We start from the raw sequence: 22004 nt of genomic DNA on the forward strand, positions 1-22004 counted from the left end.
TGTGTGTGATTAGGCCTCTTGATCAAAGATTAGCCAGTCTCAGGACCTGAACTGATCACCTAGTACAGTTATCTGAACTGCCCTTAGCATGAGGCTGAAGGCTCGAGACTGGTATCTTCCTGTGTCTGCTGTCCTGCTGTACTAAAATGCTGCTATGCTGACCAGTGAGGCCTTTCATTGCATATGGTATGGCATTTAAGCCACAATGTGAACAAAGCAGAAGAAGAGGGTTACTAGACTGCAGCAAGCCATTTGCTGCAACTGTCGTGGAAATTATATTCCTATATTGCCTACAGAAAATGCAAATATATGTGTACACCCACAACCTTTATGTGAATATAAAAGATCAGTGTGTTGAGATAAAAAAGCTGTGGGCTTCATGTCAGTTGTGATTTATTCGCTAAGTCCGTTCCCACTATTACATGAACTTTTCCACCTCAGCCAAGAGTAAAAACATTGTTGCACTTCTTTTTTTTTATTTCCAACAGGGGATGTTAACACAATGACAGATAGTTACCCATCATTGCTGAGTGAAGGTTATTGCATTGACATTTCATAAGATGACCAAAGAAAGGAAATACCATGAATTATACTACGTCTGTACCATCTCCCATGTTTGATCTGAAGTTTAACTTTACTGAAATTCATCACACCGCACTAAACAAGCGGTCTCAGTGCAAAAGTGGTATGAAACAGAAAGAGATGTGAATGGGGAGAGGATGAGGGGGATGGGGCATCGAAGCTCCTGTGTTTACAACCAGTTGATTCCTCTCCTTTCCATTCATGTCCAAACAAAGAAAGTGAGACAGTGCAGCACCGTCACGTACAGTAGTTCATTCGTGAACAGGCCTCACCCAGTGTGGTCCAGATAACCATCACATACTGCACCACCCCAGGGACAGATATTTCTTTTGTAAACATCGAAGGTTCTCCTCACCACGCTGTCTGACACAGGGTGCCAAGAACAGGCAACAACAGAAGAAAGGGAAAGCAAACAGAAAGTATGAATGAATGAATAGTAAACAAGTCTCAGAGAAATGGAGTGAGGAGAGGAAAAGAGTGTGAAACAACTTAAAGAGCAGGGGTGTTGCTGGTCAGATGACCTTATATTGACCTTAACCAATATGTACACTCGCACCCACTCATACCACATGCAGAGCGTAGCGAGTCGGCTCGTGGTGGCATGTCAAAATGTAGCGTCTTGCATGTACTAGGAAGTAACAACCGCTGGATCCACAACAGGCACAGAGAAAGAGAGACAGAGGCACAAGCAGAGATGGAGGAAGAAAGGTGATATCCTGAGTAGCCTGTTCACAAGGCCACCCAGCACCGGCAGTGTCTGCACCTTCTCACTGAAACGCCAACACACATACACACACACACACACACACACACGCACATAGACAACGATTCCACTCTTCCACTCTCAAAAAATTAAAGACCTGTTAATTTTTATCTTTGTTCTTGTGACTATATTCCTGCACTTAGACAAAACTGACTTAATTCCTTACCTGAATTGATCTCCAGTCTACAAAAGCTGTGTTTGGCTCCATCAGCTAAATTGCATGTCAGCGCATACACATAGGTTACAGGAACAGGCCATATATTGTAGACAGCCCACAGGGGATTTCTCTGCTGTATGACCCACAGGGACCCTTCAGATCCCCTCAGTGTGATTACTTTTGTGAAGGGTCAAAGGACAAATATATGATAACACACTGAGTTGTTGTTTAGATTGATGATGGGAGGAGATGAGAGTAAATGCATTAGCAGAGAGGATGAACACGTCGCCTATCTTTACTGAATTTTCATCCAGAGGCAGGAATCACATGACTTGGGCATAAGGAAGACTCAAGTCGTTAGTCTGATTGACTTGACTTCAAAATAAAACACAGATGACTCATAATTTAAAGATTAAAAATAAGATAAATAAGATTTTAAATAAATCCCTCATGTGATAACACTCAGATGCAGCATGAGGAGCACTCGCCCCCGCCCTGATAAATTCTCAGATTTATTATTTATTAAATAGCAAATTCTGCTGCCTCTTTTATAATGTCAGACAGTGGCAAAGCATAAAGTGACGTTAAGGCGTTAAGTTGGGACTCTTATTTACTTCCTATTCGCTCACATGCTGCGTGCGAAAGGCTTTTCTGGATATTCATGTATTCAATGAAACATAAAAGGTGAAAATATAAGAATACAGTTCTGACTGGCCTGATTATTAGTGTGGTCGGGAGGGGAAAACATTTCATAGACTGATCTAACATGAGAGAAATCTGAGTTTGTTAAATTGATTCTATTTACTACCATAATAAATGTATTACCTTGATTTTAATCAGACGAGCATTAAATCTCCGTGTGTTTTTAACGTTGTGCTGCTTTGCGTTAATCTGACGACACTCACTTCAGACTTGTGCCATGCTGAGTGTTTTTCAGAAATGTAAAATTGCCCTCCCATTAACTTAAAGAGATGAAAAAGAGATTTACTTGTGACTTGTGCAAAACAGCAACTCTGTCCCACCTCTGCTAAAAGATTAGTAAAGAAAACAAGTAAAGAAAACTGAAAGACAACCGTGTACGTAACAAGCAGCATATCCAACATGTTTCTTTTCAACACCGTTTCAAAACGCTCACTGACGTCTGCCTCTCTGATGTTCAACAAGCTTCCTCACAACTCCTTCTCCCTCTTTTCATATGCACCGTTTTAGGTGGCAGTGGTGAGACCACAGATGACAGGGTGCTGGGCTTAAGCGTATGAACATGAGGGAGAAAGAGTGTGCATACTGGGTGCTTAGGGGCATAAGCCCTGAGGAAGGGAGGAGGGAGGGCATGCGAGGGAAGGTGAGGCTGAGTCTTCACGGCGCTCGGAGTGCTGTAAAGGCTTGTTAGTACAGTGTGAGAAAAAAATGTAAACATGTCAGTTTTGATTAGAGTCCCATTCCCCCCACCGGGCAGAGAAAGTGATGTCTCTATACTGTACCTCCGTTTTGTTAATCCTCCCCATCAGCAGCATGTAATTAGTGATTGTGGGGTTGGTCTTTGGCTGATGCTCCAAAACCGCAGAAACAACAAAAGAGTGAGAAGAGACAGAGAGAGGAACAGGGAGGCGGGGGAGTGAGAGTGAGGGAAATGGGAGAGTTTTGACTGAACAGAGCACCGAAATCAACCTGGTTTAATGAAAAGACATAGAGGCATGCGCATGAAGGAAAAGAGGAGAGGATGGCGAAGGAGGAAAGTTGTGGCGAGACTGATATTACTGTAGGACAATCTCACACAAAGTCTTTCCCTCCTGCCTTACTTGTGGTCCTGTTCGAATCATCCTCTCTCACTATATGTCCCTCCCTGCCCTCTCTGACTCATCGTATCTCTCTCCCTCTCTCTCTCTCGTCTCCCTCACGGGAGGCTGGGTCCTCTGACCCCGTGTGAAAGTCAGCAACACACATTCCACCACGGTCCACCCTGCTCTGGGAAATTTAGGCCCCGCTGCATGAGAGACAGAGAGAGAGAGAGAGAGAGAGATAGGGTGAGAGAGCGAGGATGGTAAGGACTGAGAGAGAGAGTTTAGAGTAAAATGGGTGATAGGAGAAAGGGAAAGTGGATTAAAGAAAGAGGCAAAAACTACTGCAGGGTGATGACATAAAAGACGGAGCCGCTAAAAAATATTATGCTTGTTCAGGAAAAGAATAAGAAAGTTGGGAAGTTGCCCCTCTTCCTTAGCGACGAGTGTGGATGCATCCTGCCTATTCTAAATAATGATGAGGCTTGGTGTCTGATGTGACACACTCACACAGACCTCGATGACAAACTGGAACGAGCTGCCTGCTAAGACTCCTTCCCCTCTTCTGTTCTTCCTGCTCCGTCTCTCCATCCTATAACCCCCCCTCTCTCAAGATTCCTCTGCATATTTCGCCCTTTCTCCTCTCTGGAATGTACAAGTCTCAGATTGATGAGTCATGAATTGCTAACTGCTATATTTGTGTCCTAAAACCCAAACTGAGTCCATCTTCTGCAAAGTCAAACTGGCTTTTAAAGGATTTCTGCAACTTCAGGAGGCTTCAATTGGAGGCTCCGAACTTGACCAACACTGGTCGGATAATGGGAGGTGTGTATGAGATATATACAGAGTAGTCTATAAATATTTGGACAGGGCTGCATTTTTTTGTTGCTTGGCTTTGTACTTTAGCAAATTATATTTGATATGAAACAATGGTCTATGAGGTTAAAAAGCCAACGAGCTCCTGAAGTAAAACTTTTGAAAGAAGAAACAATACATTCTTTTGCTTACAAAAATAAATAAAAATTTTATATATAAGCAAAACATTTCACCCTTGCTCAATTCAATACACTCAGTGCTTTTGCTGCTATAGCCTTACTTGGTCTGGTATGATCAATGGTGGCTAATGTAAGCAAAATTTAGATAGATGTTTCTGTAACTGAGTCAGTTCGCTGGATTTATGGCTCTTCTCAACTTTTACTATTGTTACATTATGTTTTAGCATTTATCATTATCCTGTAAATGTCACTTGTGACCACACTGAACAAAGTTCAGCTAAAGTTACATTGGCTTGCTTTAATATGAAGGAGTCTAAAGAGGCTTCACATCAGATGAACAATGTAGAAAGATTAATCATTTTTATAAATACATATATATATATATATATGTACATTTAAATTACTTTTGATCAGTGGATCTACATATCTTCCCTTTTTAACCTTCAGTCTGGTTTTCAGCATGTAAAACAGTTGCTAAACTGGATTTATTGTGGGTTATGTATAAAACAAAGTTCTATACCATTCATCCAACAATGTATGTGACCACTATCAAATCTTTAGAGCTGAAACTCAGATCTTTAACCATATATTAATTGTTGCATTTCAACTGCAATGTGCTTCATTAGAACAGAAAGTATATCGATGTCCAAATACTCACAGATGGTAATGCACATGTTTAAAGAGAGGCATAACTTGGAGAGTGAAAGAATAGATGAAAGAAGGATGCAGAGGAGAGGGGCACAGGTGGAGAGAGAGAACGAGAGCGAGCCAAAAGAGGTATAAGGAGCGCTACATCAATCAGCACCTTTGATAAAAATCCTTTAACCGCACCTAACCACTCCCATGCGCTGTAACCAATGCGCGCCTCACAAGCACTATTGTTGGACATAGAATTAGACAGAGAGCAGAGCAACTGACAGAGACTAGCCTTCAAGTGAGTATGAGAATGAGAGGGGAAAGTAGGAGGCAAGGACAAAACCACAGCAGATTGTGCCGCCCCCCCCTCTTGACAGGGCTCTCTTGACTTGACCCTGGTGAAAGCTGTATAAGTATGGAGTTAATCAAAAGTGTGTTAGGATGACAGGCAGGGGGCCCTTCATGACACTCCGGCAGGGGCCCCAGCTCCACAAAGCCTGCAGTGTGAGGGGGTTTTTCACGCAGAAATTGTGGTTGTGGTGGTACACCACTGGTAGTCTGTCTGCTGGTGGCAATAAAATGGGATCCGTTTCGATCTCAGCAAAGAGCCCACCAACGTCTCTGCATGATGACATGTACATCAGCCTGGGTGCCCACCTAACAACACATACACTGTCTTGGGGCCCATATGTCACGCATACAGCTTAAATGAAATGTGACGGTAAAGGAAATTTTCCACACATCCTATCTTACACAACCCCCCACACACGCACACACACACCCTCCCACAGACCTCACCTCTGTAATAATGAAGAAGTCATCACCAGGTTCTCCTTGCACCACTATCTTCTCCCCATCCTCAAACTGAACTGGCTCCAGAGCATCGGCCACAGTCAGACGTTCCCACTTATCCAAAGACTCTGTGAATGGAAAATACATACAGATCAGTAAGAACAATGTGCTGCTTACGCTGATGAATGCAACAGGTGGTACACAAACACACATGCTCTATTTGTTTGTGTGTGTTCCATGGTCTGTGGGGTTGTCTCTTGCACAAGTCCAGGAAGCTGGTGGGAACGGTAATTCCTACCTCGGGCTAATCCAGTCATTCATCAGGGACCATTACATCTAAGATCCCCCTGCCTCCTCCCTCCTCTCATGGAGCCTCATGGAGCTAAACACCTTGAAACTAACCCCTAAATCTATAAGACCTCAACTCTACTGATGCTGGAGTGTGGTGACAGAGAGCTGTCCTCTTTGAGGATTATCCATGTCTGACCACACAGTACAGTCAGGTATCCTTGAGAGAGATGCTCGCTCAGGATAAAATGGTGTTTGGGTGCTTGTAAAAGTGAATATGTATAGGATAAATTGTAATCAAATAAATATAGTGTAGTGTAAACCAAAGTGAAAACAATGTTTGTTCAGTGGCTGAATCAACTTAACGGAATCAAGTATATTATTAAAACTAATTTAGATTGATAGGTGACTATGAAACCTAGGAGCAGATTTATTTCTAAGGCTCCACTACATTTTAAATATACATACATACATGAAGACAACTGACCATTTGTAAATAAGTCCTGCCAAAAACTTGTGATAGGATCTATCTTTTTCATTTTTTTGTTGATCCTGAGAGCTGGTGGCGACAGCTGTCTTTCCGACCGTCCAACCACATGTACAGTGACGTGGTTAGCCTGGGATATTTCTAGAAGCTGTTGGTATTCAAGCTAAAACCAAAAACACAGTTGGTTACACATTCTGACTGGGAAAAATATTCCAACTAAAGGAGTCTCGAGCAACACAGAACTATTGATATTTATAGAAAGATGACTCACTAATAATTAAATACCTGCACATAGAATATTCGCCCAATGAGCTCATCCTTCTTTCAGAATTCAGCAGATTATCGTTGCCCAATCTTAACAGTCTATATTCATCTACGTGTGGAATGTGACTTATCTGCAGTGAAAACACTCCTCATCTATAGCTTTGTCTAGATAAAAGGATGATTCATTGTTTTGATTTGACTAAGAGGTGAGTTAGACGCGTAAAACTAAAGCAGAATCTCTTAGTCTGAGACTGTTGTCTCCTGATGTGCTTAGTAACTGATCCCGGTGTGTCTATTTATGTGTGTGTAAATGTGTATGTATTTAGGATTAACAAAGGAGAAGTCTGGTCGGTTGGAGGTGTCCATTGTCGCTCCCGTTGGGGCCGTGGTGCCTGTTGGCCCCAGATGGATGTCCTCTGTCTGGCGGCAAGTTAAAGGCAGCAGGTCCTATAGTAGTGATCCTTAACAGCTAGCCACGTAACATGATACACAAATGTGCAGACTAAAGAACCTACATTTCACGCTTCGCAGAGCCTGCACCAAGTTGGATCACCTTGCTTCACACATACATAGTATGCCATTGACCATTGGGATGAAGCCTCTGTGTGTGTGACAAAGAACACGTTGTTTTTCCCCCCCTTCACTCCTCGACATCAAGGGCTTGTGCCCAATTTCGTGGCTATCTCAAAAATCAAAGACAAACAAAAACACTCCCGCCTCCTACCCCTCCTCCGATTCAAAGAGGTAGAGCAGAGAAGCAGAGTGGCAGGAAGAGGAATAAAGAGAGGAAAAGCACTTCGAAGAGGGAGGCGGGCATTTGAATACAGGCCTCGACAAGGCTCTCAAAAAGAGAGAAGCAGAAGAAAGGAGGCGAATGAAAACAGAGGGGACCTTGCAGAGATGTTCTCCTAAGACCTGAATTGAGTGTATGTGTTTACTCAGCCAGCTAATAACTCAGAGGGCATGGCCTTACTCTATACACCACACACACACAATCAAGTGGAAGGGATGAGACGTCAGTTCCAATTGCAACTCGTTTTGAAAGTCTGAATGAATCTCATTCGCCATTCCTCCAAACTCAATGGCCTGTGTAGGCTGGTTTTACCCAAATTCCAGTAGGAAAAGAGAGGCTTAGCTTAACTCCCTATTCTTTAATTGTCCGCACAGCGACATTGCAGAGTGTGACTGGCTTTGGTATGAACAGTGCGAGGAGATTAGGACTGTACACACAGACCCTACTCAGCTATGGGCCTTGTGTGAGAACGTGCGCCTCTGTTTATGTGGGCTAATCTACAGTATACTGTATGTTGCGCTTTAACTGAATGCACTCTAGACTACACTGTGTAAAAAGTGAATGCATAACATGGCATACACATGCAAACATATCACACTACACTGCATTCATAAATGCACACAAAAACAGAAATGTCATTGGAAAGTCTTTATGATGTGAAACATTTTGATACAGACATACCAAGGATAGAGACCTTGCTAAGGAACTCTTCGTACATCTTTCTCTTCCTCAGTGTGCTGCCCTGTAAGACAAAAAGAGGAGAGACATTCACCGACACACTCTCTCACATTGTATGATAATGAAGATGATAATTGCAATTGTTCTGCTAAATATTGTGATTGTAATGGCTTAGTTTCAAGCGGCAGAAGAGATCTGATTTATTGCAGTTTGGTACAGTGATATATATTTTTTCTCTTCTCCCTTTTATCAATAAAATATGGTTACTTAAAGTCTTGCTCATACTGTCTAACATTAGTCCTAATCTAAGGGAATTCAAATAATGACTGCTTTGGAGAGCTGCTACAGAGTCTTGGAAAACTGTACTTGAAGATTTATTGCACTTTCCTTGTTATTATGTTTTACTAGTCTGCAGTCCATTTCTTTCTTTTCCACCTGAATTCACAGGTTTTCATTTTACTTTAACTTGTGTTTTGCCCACATGGGTGCATGTAGCTCATTCATTGGTCATATGTAATTGAAGCACTTCCGGTCTTTAAGGCTCAAAAGTTAACAAATATCAGTACTGCCAAATTTCATGATTATAAAATATGGAAACAAAAAATGAATCTGCACTCCCGGATAATCTATGATTAATTGTGTGTGACATACACTGTACATATTTCATGGTGTCATACTTAAGGAGGTGTGTGATGTTCACTGCATGTGTGTGTCTGTGTGTGTGTGGCCCACCCCACCCACCAGGCAGGGGACTTCCCCCCCCTCTGCCTCTACCATGAAAATCAGGTGCTTCCTGACAAGTCTGGGCCCAGAGAGGACCCCTTCCCTAACTGCCCCCCCCTCCCCCTCCCCTCCTCCTCCTCCCTCCTCATTGCGCAGAACCACTCAGAGAGGGCGGGATCATAAAGAGAAACTGAGAGAGTGAGGAGAGGCGATCTTGTCCACCCTGTGTCTGCCTCTGCATATGGAAATGATATATTGAGGCTTGGGGTGTCTTTAGTGCATAAGTGCCTGAGTCCCGCTGCTGCCTCTAATTTCATATAATTTCACATTTTGTCTTAAAAGGGGAGAAAATGTTCCCAAGTGAGCCAACGTCAAACTCAAAATCGTAAACAACTTGATTAAAGGAATTGTAGCTTGCATTGCCTCCCTCCTGGATAAATGATTTGTGTGTGTGTGTGTGTGTGTGTGTGTGTGTGTGTGTGTGCGCGCGCGTGCGGAGCACAGAGTCTGTTTTTAGTTCTGCCACTTATGTTTTGTTGCTGTCTCTGCAGAGACGAAACTTCATGCTCATTAAGTAAGCAAATACAAACACTCACACACATACACTACCTCTAACACAATTTCACACGCACCCACAAACACACACGCACTCCACCTTCCACAGAGATGTTGAGTTGGTCTCCAAATTTCACAGCCTTCCCATAGAGCTCCTCAGACAGGCTTGCTGAGCGTAAAGGCTTACCATGCGTACATAACATTATATTACACAGCAGGACTGATTTATGTGACTGGTGTACGAAGGGCTGGGTGGGCCAGAGTGTCAGCAACATAGGGGTTTACTGGGGTGGATGGAATGAAAATGATACTTTTCTACACCTCTGATTCTAAAATTTTCTTATTTTGTTGGTGCTCATCTTTTTTTTTTCTTTCTTTTTTTTCTATCCACATTTGTCCTCATCCTTATCCCTCCTGTCTACTTGGGAGGGCCTGAGCACATGTTTCATGTACAAAACTCCCCTACTCCTGTTGGCCCTAATGTGTTCACTCCTCCCGTGGTTAAAGATGAACCAGCCTCTGTGTCTGCTCGCTGTCTTTGAGGCAGAATCATCAAAGAGTTGAGGTGTGGAGCGAAGCCAGACTAAACCAACCGTACCTTACGCCCTATCCCCATTACCTTTATCTCTGTCCAATGCGAAACACATACCCCCTCTCCCCCTCAACATCCCTACTCATTTCTTGGTATCATTTCTTCTTGTCTCTTTTTGTCTTGTGTTCTGTTTGTTGACAGTGGTCTGTCAGTTTGTTAATGGCTTTGTCTGTAGCTGTGTGTATTTAAATACCAGATACCACAACAAGGTGGGCATTGTTTGGCTGGGGTCTACACAATGGAGGGAGTGTATTTATCACAGGGAATGGTATTACATTGTTTACTAAATGCACTCCTGGATAAGATGGAGAAACGGAGGGTGGGGGGGGATTTTACATGAGAAGATTACTGACAAACATCAGGAAATCCTCACATTTGAGAAACTGGAACCAGAAAATATGTGCCATTTTTTGCTTAATTAAATAACATAAAAGATAAATTTGTTATGCAACTTGTTAGCGATTCTTTTTCTGGCAATCAACTAATTGATTAATCAACAAATTTGATTCAGCTCTACTTCAAAAGAATTCAAAAAGACCTGGGGTTTCATATTACAATGGACCTGAGATAAATCGGCATAATGGTTTGTGAACTGTAATTCGCTTAGATCGACAAACTTAATATGTAGCTAACCACTCATCACTGATGTACATCAAACAAAATATTGAGCAGCCAGCAAAAGTTGATAACCTTTGAGAGAAACAGTTGCTCGAGATGGTGTTTATAGAAAAATACTAAATCAGAATATGTCAACTTATTTCATTGACTGTAAAGGTACAAACGTAAAACTATTCAGTCAGGTTATTAATATGACTGTTTGGAGACCCAGTAGAGAAGCAGAACAGGAGAGAAGCAGATGTGCAAACAGTGAAACTGATGGTCCCGAGCTCCTAACTAACAAGCTGCAGACACAGGCACTCAGCATAATTTTACTGGGAAACACACACACATACTTAGACATACAGAGAATGCTCATTGTGTTGGCCTAAGACGTTGCCAGAATACCACACTTTATAAAAACAGCTTTACAAATCATTGACAGCAATAATTAACTACAGGTTCACATAATTGAATTCTGCTTCACCCGTCTCCAGTCCTGCTGCTGCTGCTGCTGCTGGAAGGAACGAAGGAATGAGAGCTGGAGAGAGAGAGAGAGAGAGAGAGAGAAAGAGAGAGAGAGAGAGAGAGAGAATCCTCTAAAAGAAAGGTTACCAGGGCAGACTGTGCCCTCAGTTCAGCAATGTGCTTAAGAGGTGACATGAGTGCTGGGCAGGCCTGTGCCAACTTTACACTGAGCTGCAGGTTCCAAATACAGAACTTCTTCCATCTCTGCAGGTTCAAACAGTTTGACACAGAGCAGAATTTTACTGATGACGAAGGCTTAGATGCACAGTAGTGTTTGTAAGGTTAATTGGGGGCTATCTAATCTAGTTGGAGTAAAGTGTTAGGGACATTTGAGGAAGCCTTTAGTTGGGCATTGAGAGTAATACACACACACAGCAATTAGTATTTCTAACAGCACCCAAAATGTGTATGTGTGTGTGTGTGTGTGTGAGAGAGAGAGAGAATCTGTATGACAGCTAGGGCAGAGCACCTTGTGTTTCCAGTTTAAACATTTAGACATTCCTGCTAGATAAGCTCTTGGAGCAGGAAGTGTGTGTAGAGGCATTAGGATTGACCCTCTCTCTCCTCCATAACACTCCCTTTTTTGCCTCTTTCCCAGTTCTTCGTCTAGCAACAGATCTAGAGAAACACTAAAAGGGAGGACACGCCAAGCGGTGGAGGTGGTTTTTTATGTGGGTCTGTGAATGCGTGTGTGTGTGTGTGTGTGTGTGTGTGTGTGTGTATTTTGAGTATAAAAACGTAAGTAACTGTTTTAAGTGTTTAATGAATCTTAAGTGGTTGAGTGGGAGAAAATATTGCAAGTGAAGGACCACAAATGATAAGAGTGTAGAGAGTCTCCTACAGCGCATTTTTATTGTGTGTATATCACACAGTATTGTGTCATAGTATGCTACAACAAAATATTGGAGCTTTGTAGACTGGAGCATATTTTCTGCTGAATAATGGGAAGAGTATAGAATGTCATTGTGCGTCGTCCTGCATACTTTGGAGAGAGGAGAAGGAGGGTCCTACCGGATTTTTTTGTCCTAAGAAAGAAATTAGGAAGGTGCAATGCAAAGGCCAAAATGTTCTAAGAAAATATATTTGAATATTTGAACTATAAACTTGGATATCACTTCCTTATCTGTAGTGTACTGAAGAATATTGAAGATCGATAAAGTGACTGTTTTTGCAGACATTTAATGAGGTACCCCAAGAAGTACCCCCGAAAAAACAAGTTAAAAAACAAAAGTTATATGCCCATTTAATAATGTATTATAATAATAACAATTGGCGTTTTAGAGCCACAAGATTAATTGTATTTCTATTTTGGTATCCATCATCCACTGGAAATTAAGGTGACGTAATGGTGTTCCATTTTTAGGAGGTGAGAGTACTGAGTGTAAACACTGATATTGCTGTTTCTACTATAATTTTTTTTCTGATCTGTGATGCAGGCTGGCAGGTGTTGGACTGCTCTCTCTGCAGCCTGCTAAACGTGAATGTGTTTGAGTGAGTAGCGCTATAGAGCTGTTTTCCTGAATTAGTCACCGTTTTGTTTATCTCCGGTTTCACACCATTACACAGAGCTACAGGTGGAAGTAATGCGCCGAGATATAAGAGACAAAGACATGAAAGAAAAAGACTGCAAGCAAGTAAACCTGAATCTAAACTAGGCATGATACGTACTTTAAAAAACAACTTGTGTTTTATGTTTTATGAGAAATGAAATGCATTCAACATGTTTGTTAGAGCTCAAGGATACACTGTGTTTTGGTGAGAAACACTGAATGTAAACACATTTGTTTATAAGAAAACTCCACAGGGCACCTTCAATGTTAACTTGAAATAATGGCTACCCAACCCGGTTGAGTATTAGCCTGAGATATAGTGCTGCAAGCTTGAACATACCTCAAAGTGTATACTGATGGGGTATAAGTCTGTGTTAAAATTCATACCATGAGGATGCGCCGGTAGCTGTCTCGGTCGATGCCCCACAATTTAAGATCAGTCTTGGCCTTGACGGTGGCAGCTCTGGGAGTCCCATAGATCAGGGCCAGTTCTCCAAAACTACCTCCTTCTCCAATACTGGTCACCCACTCCCCGTTCACATACACCTGCAGACAGAAAAAAAACACTGATGGTTAGGGTTTTATATGACCTTAAATGCTTCTCTAGAATGTCAATCATTGCTGTGTAGACTGTGAATAATGTAACTGTTTCATTTCAACTCCCACTCTGTCCATCCTGAGGCAACTTTCCCGACCCTTCTCCTCCCTCTCTCTCTCTCCTCAGTTTGCGGGTTGTTTGATATTCTCACTAGGCTTGTCCCTAAGCATTTGATCCCCACTAAGCCCTCAAATAAGACCCTCTAAAAGGCCCTCTATCCCTCCTATCTCTCCATCCATCCCTTTCATTTTCTTTTTAGGACCTTCCCTTTGATTTGGGAGTGATGGAGGACACAAAGCTGTGGTTGACTTTGTGGGTCTCCTCTCAGATCAAAAACCACATACATGCACTCACATGATTGTTCACCTCCATGAACGTGCACACATACGGCTCTATTTAGGCCAGCCACTATAGCTCTACAGACAATACAACCTCATTCAGAGTCATTCAGGCTGTCTCTAGGGCCGTTACGGTTTCACCTGTCGACACACTATCCACTATCTTGTTGACTTAATAACGCCCAGAGAAAGGAGGCGAGGGAGGCAGGGAGGGAGGATTTATCCCTCCAGTGGCTGTGAATTGCCAGAATTGTTGCAAGCCATTTCCAACCACATGGGACTCATCCCTCACTATAAACTGGGGTGGCTTCAAAGAGATGCAGAGTGCTGGTTATGCTTAGAAGAACAATCGTATGAGTGTTGCGAAAGTGTTACATCAGAGCATACAGGTAACAGTATTTTTTACCGAACAGTTTCCCGTTCTAGTCCTCAAGTATCTCCTGACCTGCAAGTCTTTGTTCAGTCTTCATTGTTGTCTGATCCCATAAGCTCCCACAAACACATTCATGCAGCTCCTGGTCAGGTGGAGCTGTTTCAAACGAGTCAGCATTACATCCTAACTGGATCAGGTATGCAAGTGTAAAACTGGAGCAAAAACTTGCAGAAAAGGAGGTACATAAGGACTGGAAACACTTGTGCTGTCAAGAGGCAGCACTGTGCATAAGGTAAAATGGAGTTCATGATGAAAAAGACAATTCATGGCTTGAACAATGTACGCTGTTTCACAGCTGTCACTGAGTTTTTAATATGTGAATACCTCCAGCAAACTGTGTGCGCCTGATGGTAATTAAAAAGCAACAAATCAAAAATACTGGAAGGTGGATGAACAGGCAGTGTTGCTGTGTATTTCTGTTTGTAGTTACGTGGAGTGTGTTTCTTTGTGTATGCCCCTGAGCTGTGTAAGTGTGTGACAGAGAAGGTCTGTCTCTATTTGTTGTCAATTTGGCAGCAATTACTTATTTAATTCCCAAATGTTGTATCTACCACTAATAAAAAATAAAATAAGGCTTCTCCCTACAAAATAATTGCTTGCATTAACCTGTTGGAAACTGCCACCTTTTTCCAGGAAAAAACGCCTAATATAACATACCTAAAATGAATAGGAATAAGCCTAGATGCACAATTCTGGTCTCATTTGAAAGGTCAGAAACTAAGGAATATAAAACCATTTATAATAATCCATCCGTAAATTAATATATTTATTTTAACATTACAGACTAAATGGAGATGCAATAAAGAAAAATATTATATTTTCATCCTTGCCTGGTAAAAAAGCTATCCTTTAAATGCAATAAATTATCAAAGCCATCATCACAGATTAGAATGCAACTGAATATCTTCTAATACACCTGGAATGCAACTGTAACAGTAAATTTGATGAAAATAAACTAAAATAAAACAGTTATCATACAATTTTTTTTTTTAAATATACCCGGCAATTATATATTATCAATATTTACTGTTTAAATGTTGACTTTTATTGGGAGTTATCTTTAAAACACTGTTTATGTCCATACAACCACGTTCCAAATAACATAAAGTTTCCAAAACATTGAAATGTTGATAATAACAGTGAATATTCATCAACATTACTATGACCAAAAGCACTCCCATGCTTTACAGGCATATAACCTGAGAACAGAATGCATTTGATATGATGGATGGTCTTTGTAGCTATTATGGTTCGGCTACCAGACCACGATAAAGCCCGTGTGTTCCAAAGCAGCGCTTCTCCTCCTCTGCAGAAGGTGAGAGAAGAAAGGCACAGCTCCCAGGTATTGTGCAATAATCAACATGGCGCCCAGGGATATTTTTAGAAACAAATCAGCTGATTTTTGGACTGAAAACGGCGAAAACAGCTACAGTATGTCAGCGGTTGTATGCAATTGTGTATGTATATTGGCGCATTTGTTGTTACTTTTATCCAGCTAATTAGTCTGTAATTCTGATGATTTAAGTGATGTGAGCTATACAGCTGATCTCAGGGGGAGATTAGCTTTGGTTTGAGAGGTTGGACATGAGGATGCATTGTGATTAGAGATAACTGGATGCTTATAACTGCAGCAGTGTACAGTGCTCACAGAGCAATTTATGTTGTGATATAAGCTCATTTAGATGCTTGATGTTTGATGCGTGTTTGGTGTGGATAAAAATGGTGGATAGGGTGATGCAATACTAGTTTCAGACATGAATCTCCCAATACAGGGTGCATCTGGGTTCAAGTTAAGGTAAAAGAACTTGAATAAATTACCTTAAGTCACCAAATATCCAAATACAATCATCTGCATTTAGCATTTATTAGCATTATGCAAACATTTAATGAATTACACCACACTAGATTGTAGCTGTAAGCAGATTTAATGTAAAGCATTTGTCTACAATTAAATTGTCTCTTATTAAGAAAATAGTTTATATAATTACAATTGAGTTTTACTATAATGTGATTTATTATCTGTATATACACCTGTCTACAGTTATGGTTGCCCATAGGAGGAGTTACAGTTGCTGACAAATACATTAATATATACTTATATCAGCTTACAACTACGTTATAGTGTGTTATATCTATAGTTATACATCTATTATGTATACTTCTTATAAATGCTAAATAGGAGGACTTAAAGTAAAGTGTTACCAGATACTCAATATTTAATTACAAATAGCATTTTTTTCCAGCAAGATCATCTCGCATTTTGGAATGAAAGCTTTCATTTCCTTTGTGGTGCACCCATATAAATACAGGCCAATGTCTGTAAGTGAATACATTTGTGTGCAGACATGGAGGGGTGTTTACATCAGTGGCAGTGGTTGTCAGCTTTCAGGCAGTTTATGGGATGCCAGCAGATTTACACCCCCGTCTAATGAGAGACATCTCCACACTTTAATAACCTCGGCACTGAGCTTGAAGTAGTTTAGTGCTGGAGCTGTGGCTGGGAGGCAGCAGCTGTCTGTAGAGATAGAGGGGTGGATTGTAGGGTGAGGTGAAGGACAGACAGATGAGCACTGGGGTGAGGCCAAGGATAGAGGTCTTCCCCCAACTTGAGTGCAGAATGATAGGATCCTGGCTGTGGGAGCAGCACCAGAGCAACTGTGAATCTAATATAAAGTTGGGCAAGAGACAGTTTTATGGAAAATATAAGAAAAGATTGTTAATGTCAAATATCAGTATAGGATATGTTGCTGCAACAAAATTCATCCAACTTGTGTTCTGAGTTAAGGTTACACAACTTAATGAGAGTTGTAAAGACCAACTTGTGGTAAAAGGACAGGCTCTTCTTTAAAACTAACTACAGTGGTTTCAACACACTGACTCGTTGAAAAGAGACAAGCCACAGGCTGTAGGATTAGTGGTGATAACAAAACAGTGTTCCCCACTAAAAAGCCTCCATTGTGAGAGTGAGATTATCATACATACTGTATATATATCAGATATATATATATCAGATCTTTCACAAAACTACCTAACACTGATGATAGCTGAAGAAAAGAGTAAAAAACAAACATGGAAGGAAAAAGAAAATCTGCTAACAAAAAAACTTAATTAGACTAAACGGTAGGGCAAATTTTGTCGAAATTGCAATATGGTCTACTGCAATTTTCAAATCGCAGACGTTGCAGTATTTGTTATAGGTTATATATAACTAAAATATAATTATAAATGAAAATATTGTTGTGCTACAGAGATGTCCTGGTGTATCATATATATCATATTCTAGAGACTTGAGAAAACATCTTTGTTTGGTACAGATGTACACAAAAATAATAAATCCATAATAAATTTTTAATAGGTTTTTACATGAAAATGAGAATAATTATGTAAAAATGCAAATCATATCGCAATTGCGATATCAGTCAAAATAATCACAGTAAAAATTGTTCAGCCACAGGCAACGTTTTACCAGGCCTAAAAGACGAGGCTTGTTCTCGTTAGTAAAGTTAGGGAGATATCATCCAGTGTGCCGATAGTCTCTGCTGTGGACCTTGCCAAAAAATAGAATGGTTGTGCACACAGCTTCCCTTCTATAGAAAACAATCATGCCATTAGTTGTTACGCAGTCCTTCTATCAAGGCACCATCTCAGTATTTCTACACACTTCTTTCTGTCTCAAAGGTGGGTCGTCTATATCGGCATGCTCAGCCCAGCTTGCCAACCTGCTTCTCTCCTCTTACCCACTGTCTCCGTGCTCGCCGCTGTAAGCCGATAAGGTCACTTCCTGTTTAATTTTCCAACAGCTCCTGTTTTATCTCTCCACTTAACTCTATCGCTCTGTGTCAGGCTTGCTAAGACAAAAGACGTTCTCAGTTTGGCTGCCTTCACAGTGGGCTAGCCTCTAAAGCACTGTGTTCAGATTGTCATCGGAGTGGAACCAAACTTTGAAGAGAACAAAACATGGGGGCAATCCAATACAACCTGTGCATTGTTAGAGGGAAACATTGTCTCAACATGAGTGGAGAGGCAGGGTTTTCCCACTGAGTCAAAATCCTTCTTTTGGCCAACACTTCAAAACAGGTGAATAAATGCTAATATTGGCACACTCCACCTTCATTTGTAATGGTTTGCTTTAGTGAATTTAAAGTATAACGTAAGAAATTAGAGAAATTTTTTGTGTGTGTGCTTGTGCGTCCATGTCAGCCACTTACATCCACTTCACCTTGGTCAATCACATAGAAGTTGTCTCCTTCATCGCCTGGAGGGAAGAAAAAAAGGGAGAAACACAGGACTTTGTGTGTGAGAGCAGAAAAAAGCAGGACTTGGAGCCAACAGGAAAGCCTACTCTTCCTATTACTTCCACCTGCTGCTTAAGTTCTCAAAAGGTGGATTTTTAAACCATTAAACCAAAATGGGTGCATTAAGGGATTAAAATCATTTGTCAAACACTTGGAATACCACTCTCTGTGAGCTGGGGGAAGAAAAATAGGTTGATAAATTGTTGGGATTTATCTTTCCCTAAACTTCTACATAAACACACACACTGTCCTCCTCATGTCTGTCAACTTATATCCCTTCTCCTTAAAAGAACAACTGTTGAATTTCTTGTCTTACTATCATTTTTCTGTGGGTCTTTACAAAGTGAGGGCATCTAAAAGCTTCAGGGCAGACCCAGAATGCATATTTCACTAGGCCTGCCAATATCTCTGTGAAATAGGGCTCTTGCCATCAGAAAGTTGCAACAACAGCAGTGCTCATTACTGCTGCTTGTGTAGCCTAGTAGTGGAAACAGCGATGCCTGAGCATGCAGAGCTACAACACCTCAGTACAGATTCGTAGTATGCAACCACAGACATCAGCTTCATTTATTCTGTTCGAGACATTGCTACTCTATATAGAAAAGTGACACAGACACATTTTCTCTTAGGAAGTACTCGTACTGAGATCCATGTTTTTTTCAACAGAAACAGACAAAACAAGGCTACAAAGTGTACATCCATGCTAGCAACCACATGAGGCTGTAATGCTCAATTAATGAAAAATAGAGACAACTTGGTGTTCTTAGATCATAGGTCAAGGTAGTGTAAATACACAAATGTCAAACAGTCTTGGTTCACTGTCCCATTCAATAACTCAGCATTGCAGCAATCTCTGTGTCATTTTTGATCAAAACCTCAGCTTAGACAAACATGTTAAATCAATGGTTGAATCCTGCTTTCATCACATCAGAAACATTTCGAGGTCTAGACCTTTTCTTTCTGCCAAAAATCTGGAAACTCTTATGCATGCCTTCAGAATTAGTCGGTTAGATTATTGTAATTCCTTGCTCTCTAGTATCAGTAAGAAATCCCTCTCCCGTTTCCAGCTAATCCAAAACTCTGCTGCCAGGATCTTGGCTCGGTCTAAGAAACATGATCATATCACACCGATCCTAGTTTACACTGGTTACCTGTTGCTTTTAGAATAGATTATAAGATGTTATTGATTACTTACAAAGTCTTGATTGTTTCCCAATTTATTTAGCAGATCTTTTAGTACCTTATGATAAATAACTGTTTTTTGTAAACCACTTTGTAACTGTGAAAGTTGCTATATAAATAAAGTTTATTATTATTATCATTAACACAAGCCGGGAAAAAATGTTTGGTTTGCGGACTGGATCCCTCTTCTTTCTTTGCCACGGGCATGCTGAGTTTTCGAAGCGAACCCTAACCCTTGAATCGAGCAATGGGATCTGGTTGGTTGATGTCTGCTAAAAGCATCCAGTCTGGAGATAAGGCTGAAAAATGGTAAAGTGTTCCTTTAATTATGCTATCCATTACATAGGGATCAAGGGAAATTATTGAAAAGGACTGACAGGCACATACATGAGCACTGTGAAGCGCTCCCTGCATCTACCTCTTACAATAAATACAACTCCATTCAGAGGTACAAGTTGGTAATTATGTGTGAGTCTATATGACACAAGTATGCATGTGTATGCTTCTCTTAGGTACCGGGTTGAGGGTGTATATGACTGTGTAAATGTGTTCTTATGTGTATGTTCACCTGAAGACTTGAAAGGCTGAGAGCGCCCTGTGTGTAAAGTTCACAGGAGTTCACACGGCTAATTAATACTGAGTGGAGAGGGCTCGTTAATCATACAGCTCTATTTGTCACACAAAATGCTCCTTGTCTGTCTGATGAACCTTCTCAGTGGAGACCCCAGACACACACACACACACACACACATAACCTGCTGCAACTTGGCCCGCTCCTATCTCTCTCTGCCTTTCTATTCTTCTACTCTTCCTGTCTTTTATCACTTCGGTGCTCAAATCTTTGTTTTGCGCCTTTCCATCCCCCCTGTGCCTGAGAGTGCAGGCAAATATTTGACCTGAACGTGCACACACACACATAGATACATAGACACACACACACAGATACATAAACTAATGCTGTAGTACTCGAGACTGGTCTTAAGACCACTTTTTGATGGTCTTGGTCTCGTCTCGGACTCAGACATTGAGGACTTGGGATTTTATTTCAAGACCAGTCAAGACCATAACTTTGGGAATATCAATAAATTACTTTTGCATTGTCTCATTTATTTGTTAACATCCTAACTTTGATTGGATGTAAAATGTATTTCTTCAAATGCAACCAATAACCCTAATTAAAAATATGTTGTTCCCCTTAACGACTGTCACCCCTACCCGCGATGGTAAGCATGGTAAAGGAGTGTTTGAGAATTCCGCATTTTAGTGTGCGTCATGTAATGTGGGGAATTGGTCTCGCCCTCCCTCGGTCTTGGTCTTAACTTGGTCTTGGATTGGGCAATCTTGACAACAACAATAACATATACACACACATACACAAACACACACACATAAAGGTAGGCTGGTGTACTCAGCGTGGCCTTGTTTCGACACAAGCTAATTGTCATACACACTGTTAAGGTTCTTTGGCTTTGCTCAAAAGGAAAACATGGGTTACAACCTCTGACTTTGTGTTTTGTACCACGATGCTGGTGCACCGTTAAGGCAGATGTGTCCATCTTTCAGAACTGATTTCATGTTGGAATTTGATATTTCACATGTGGAATCATACATAATATGTTTCTTTTACCAACAAACCAATCGCTTATAGCTGTAAAATTGGATATATGTCAGAAACAGCAGATTAAATTAACCTGATGTATTACATTAGACAGTTGATTAGAATGAAATAAAAATATATCTATTCCATTTTACATTACGATAGAGTAAATTCTACCTTTGTTTAAATACTATTCGAGGCACAGCGTCGATAACTCTTGCTGTGTCTAAATAGTGTGTGATGGACCAGTGGCAGGGGTGGGTTTTTTTGAAGCTGCACAGTAGTCCAGACATTAGCAATGACATCGGCGCTCTATATACTGTATACCACACACTATAGTGTATATAACAAAGGGCTGCCTGAGACTGGGGGCCCTGCAAAGTCAGCTAGACTTATTATCACCAAATTAGGACTGATATAGCCTTCTCCTAGATGCTGTCTTAGAGTAGGTGGGAGTTACTGAGCGAGTGTGTGATCCAGTGTGTGTCCGAAAGCTGATAGTTTTCATTCACTCATTGTCTAAGAGAGTGTGTGCTTGTATGGCATGCTCCACAAGTGTAATCTATGTGATTCATTTATGCAGGTGTGAACACAGTATTATCTGAAAGTGGTCATTTGTCTGGGAGAATGTGTGTTTTCAGTGTATCAAATATGTGTATCTGTGTTCGGTAGAAGTTTAAGTGGGTGAGTGGGGGGTGGGGGTTACTGGAAAAAATACAGTCTGGCCCTGCTAAGCTCTGTGTTCCTTCAAAGTCCAGGGATGTCTGGAGTGAAGGCTTTGACGACTGTGGTTAGGCAGAGGA

At 41.1% G+C, this 22004-nt stretch overlaps 1 protein-coding gene across 1 annotated transcript in view; it reads right to left on the reverse strand.

The window, feature by feature from the left end:
* The window catches only part of prkar1b (protein kinase, cAMP-dependent, regulatory, type I, beta), a 70326-nt gene that overhangs the window by 4292 nt on the left and 44030 nt on the right, over positions 1-22004 (reverse strand). The window contains exons 7-10 of the mRNA XM_046029536.1: positions 18336-18382; positions 13146-13304; positions 8217-8277; positions 5710-5831 (exon numbers count right to left, since the gene is read on the reverse strand). Coding sequence (XP_045885492.1) covers positions 5710-5831; positions 8217-8277; positions 13146-13304; positions 18336-18382 — 389 coding nt within the window. The remainder of the gene's footprint in view (positions 1-5709; positions 5832-8216; positions 8278-13145; positions 13305-18335; positions 18383-22004) is intronic.

The sequence above is a fragment of the Micropterus dolomieu genome, linkage group LG02 (assembly GCF_021292245.1).
Source record: "Micropterus dolomieu isolate WLL.071019.BEF.003 ecotype Adirondacks linkage group LG02, ASM2129224v1, whole genome shotgun sequence".
Classification (NCBI taxonomy): domain Eukaryota; kingdom Metazoa; phylum Chordata; class Actinopteri; order Centrarchiformes; family Centrarchidae; genus Micropterus; species Micropterus dolomieu.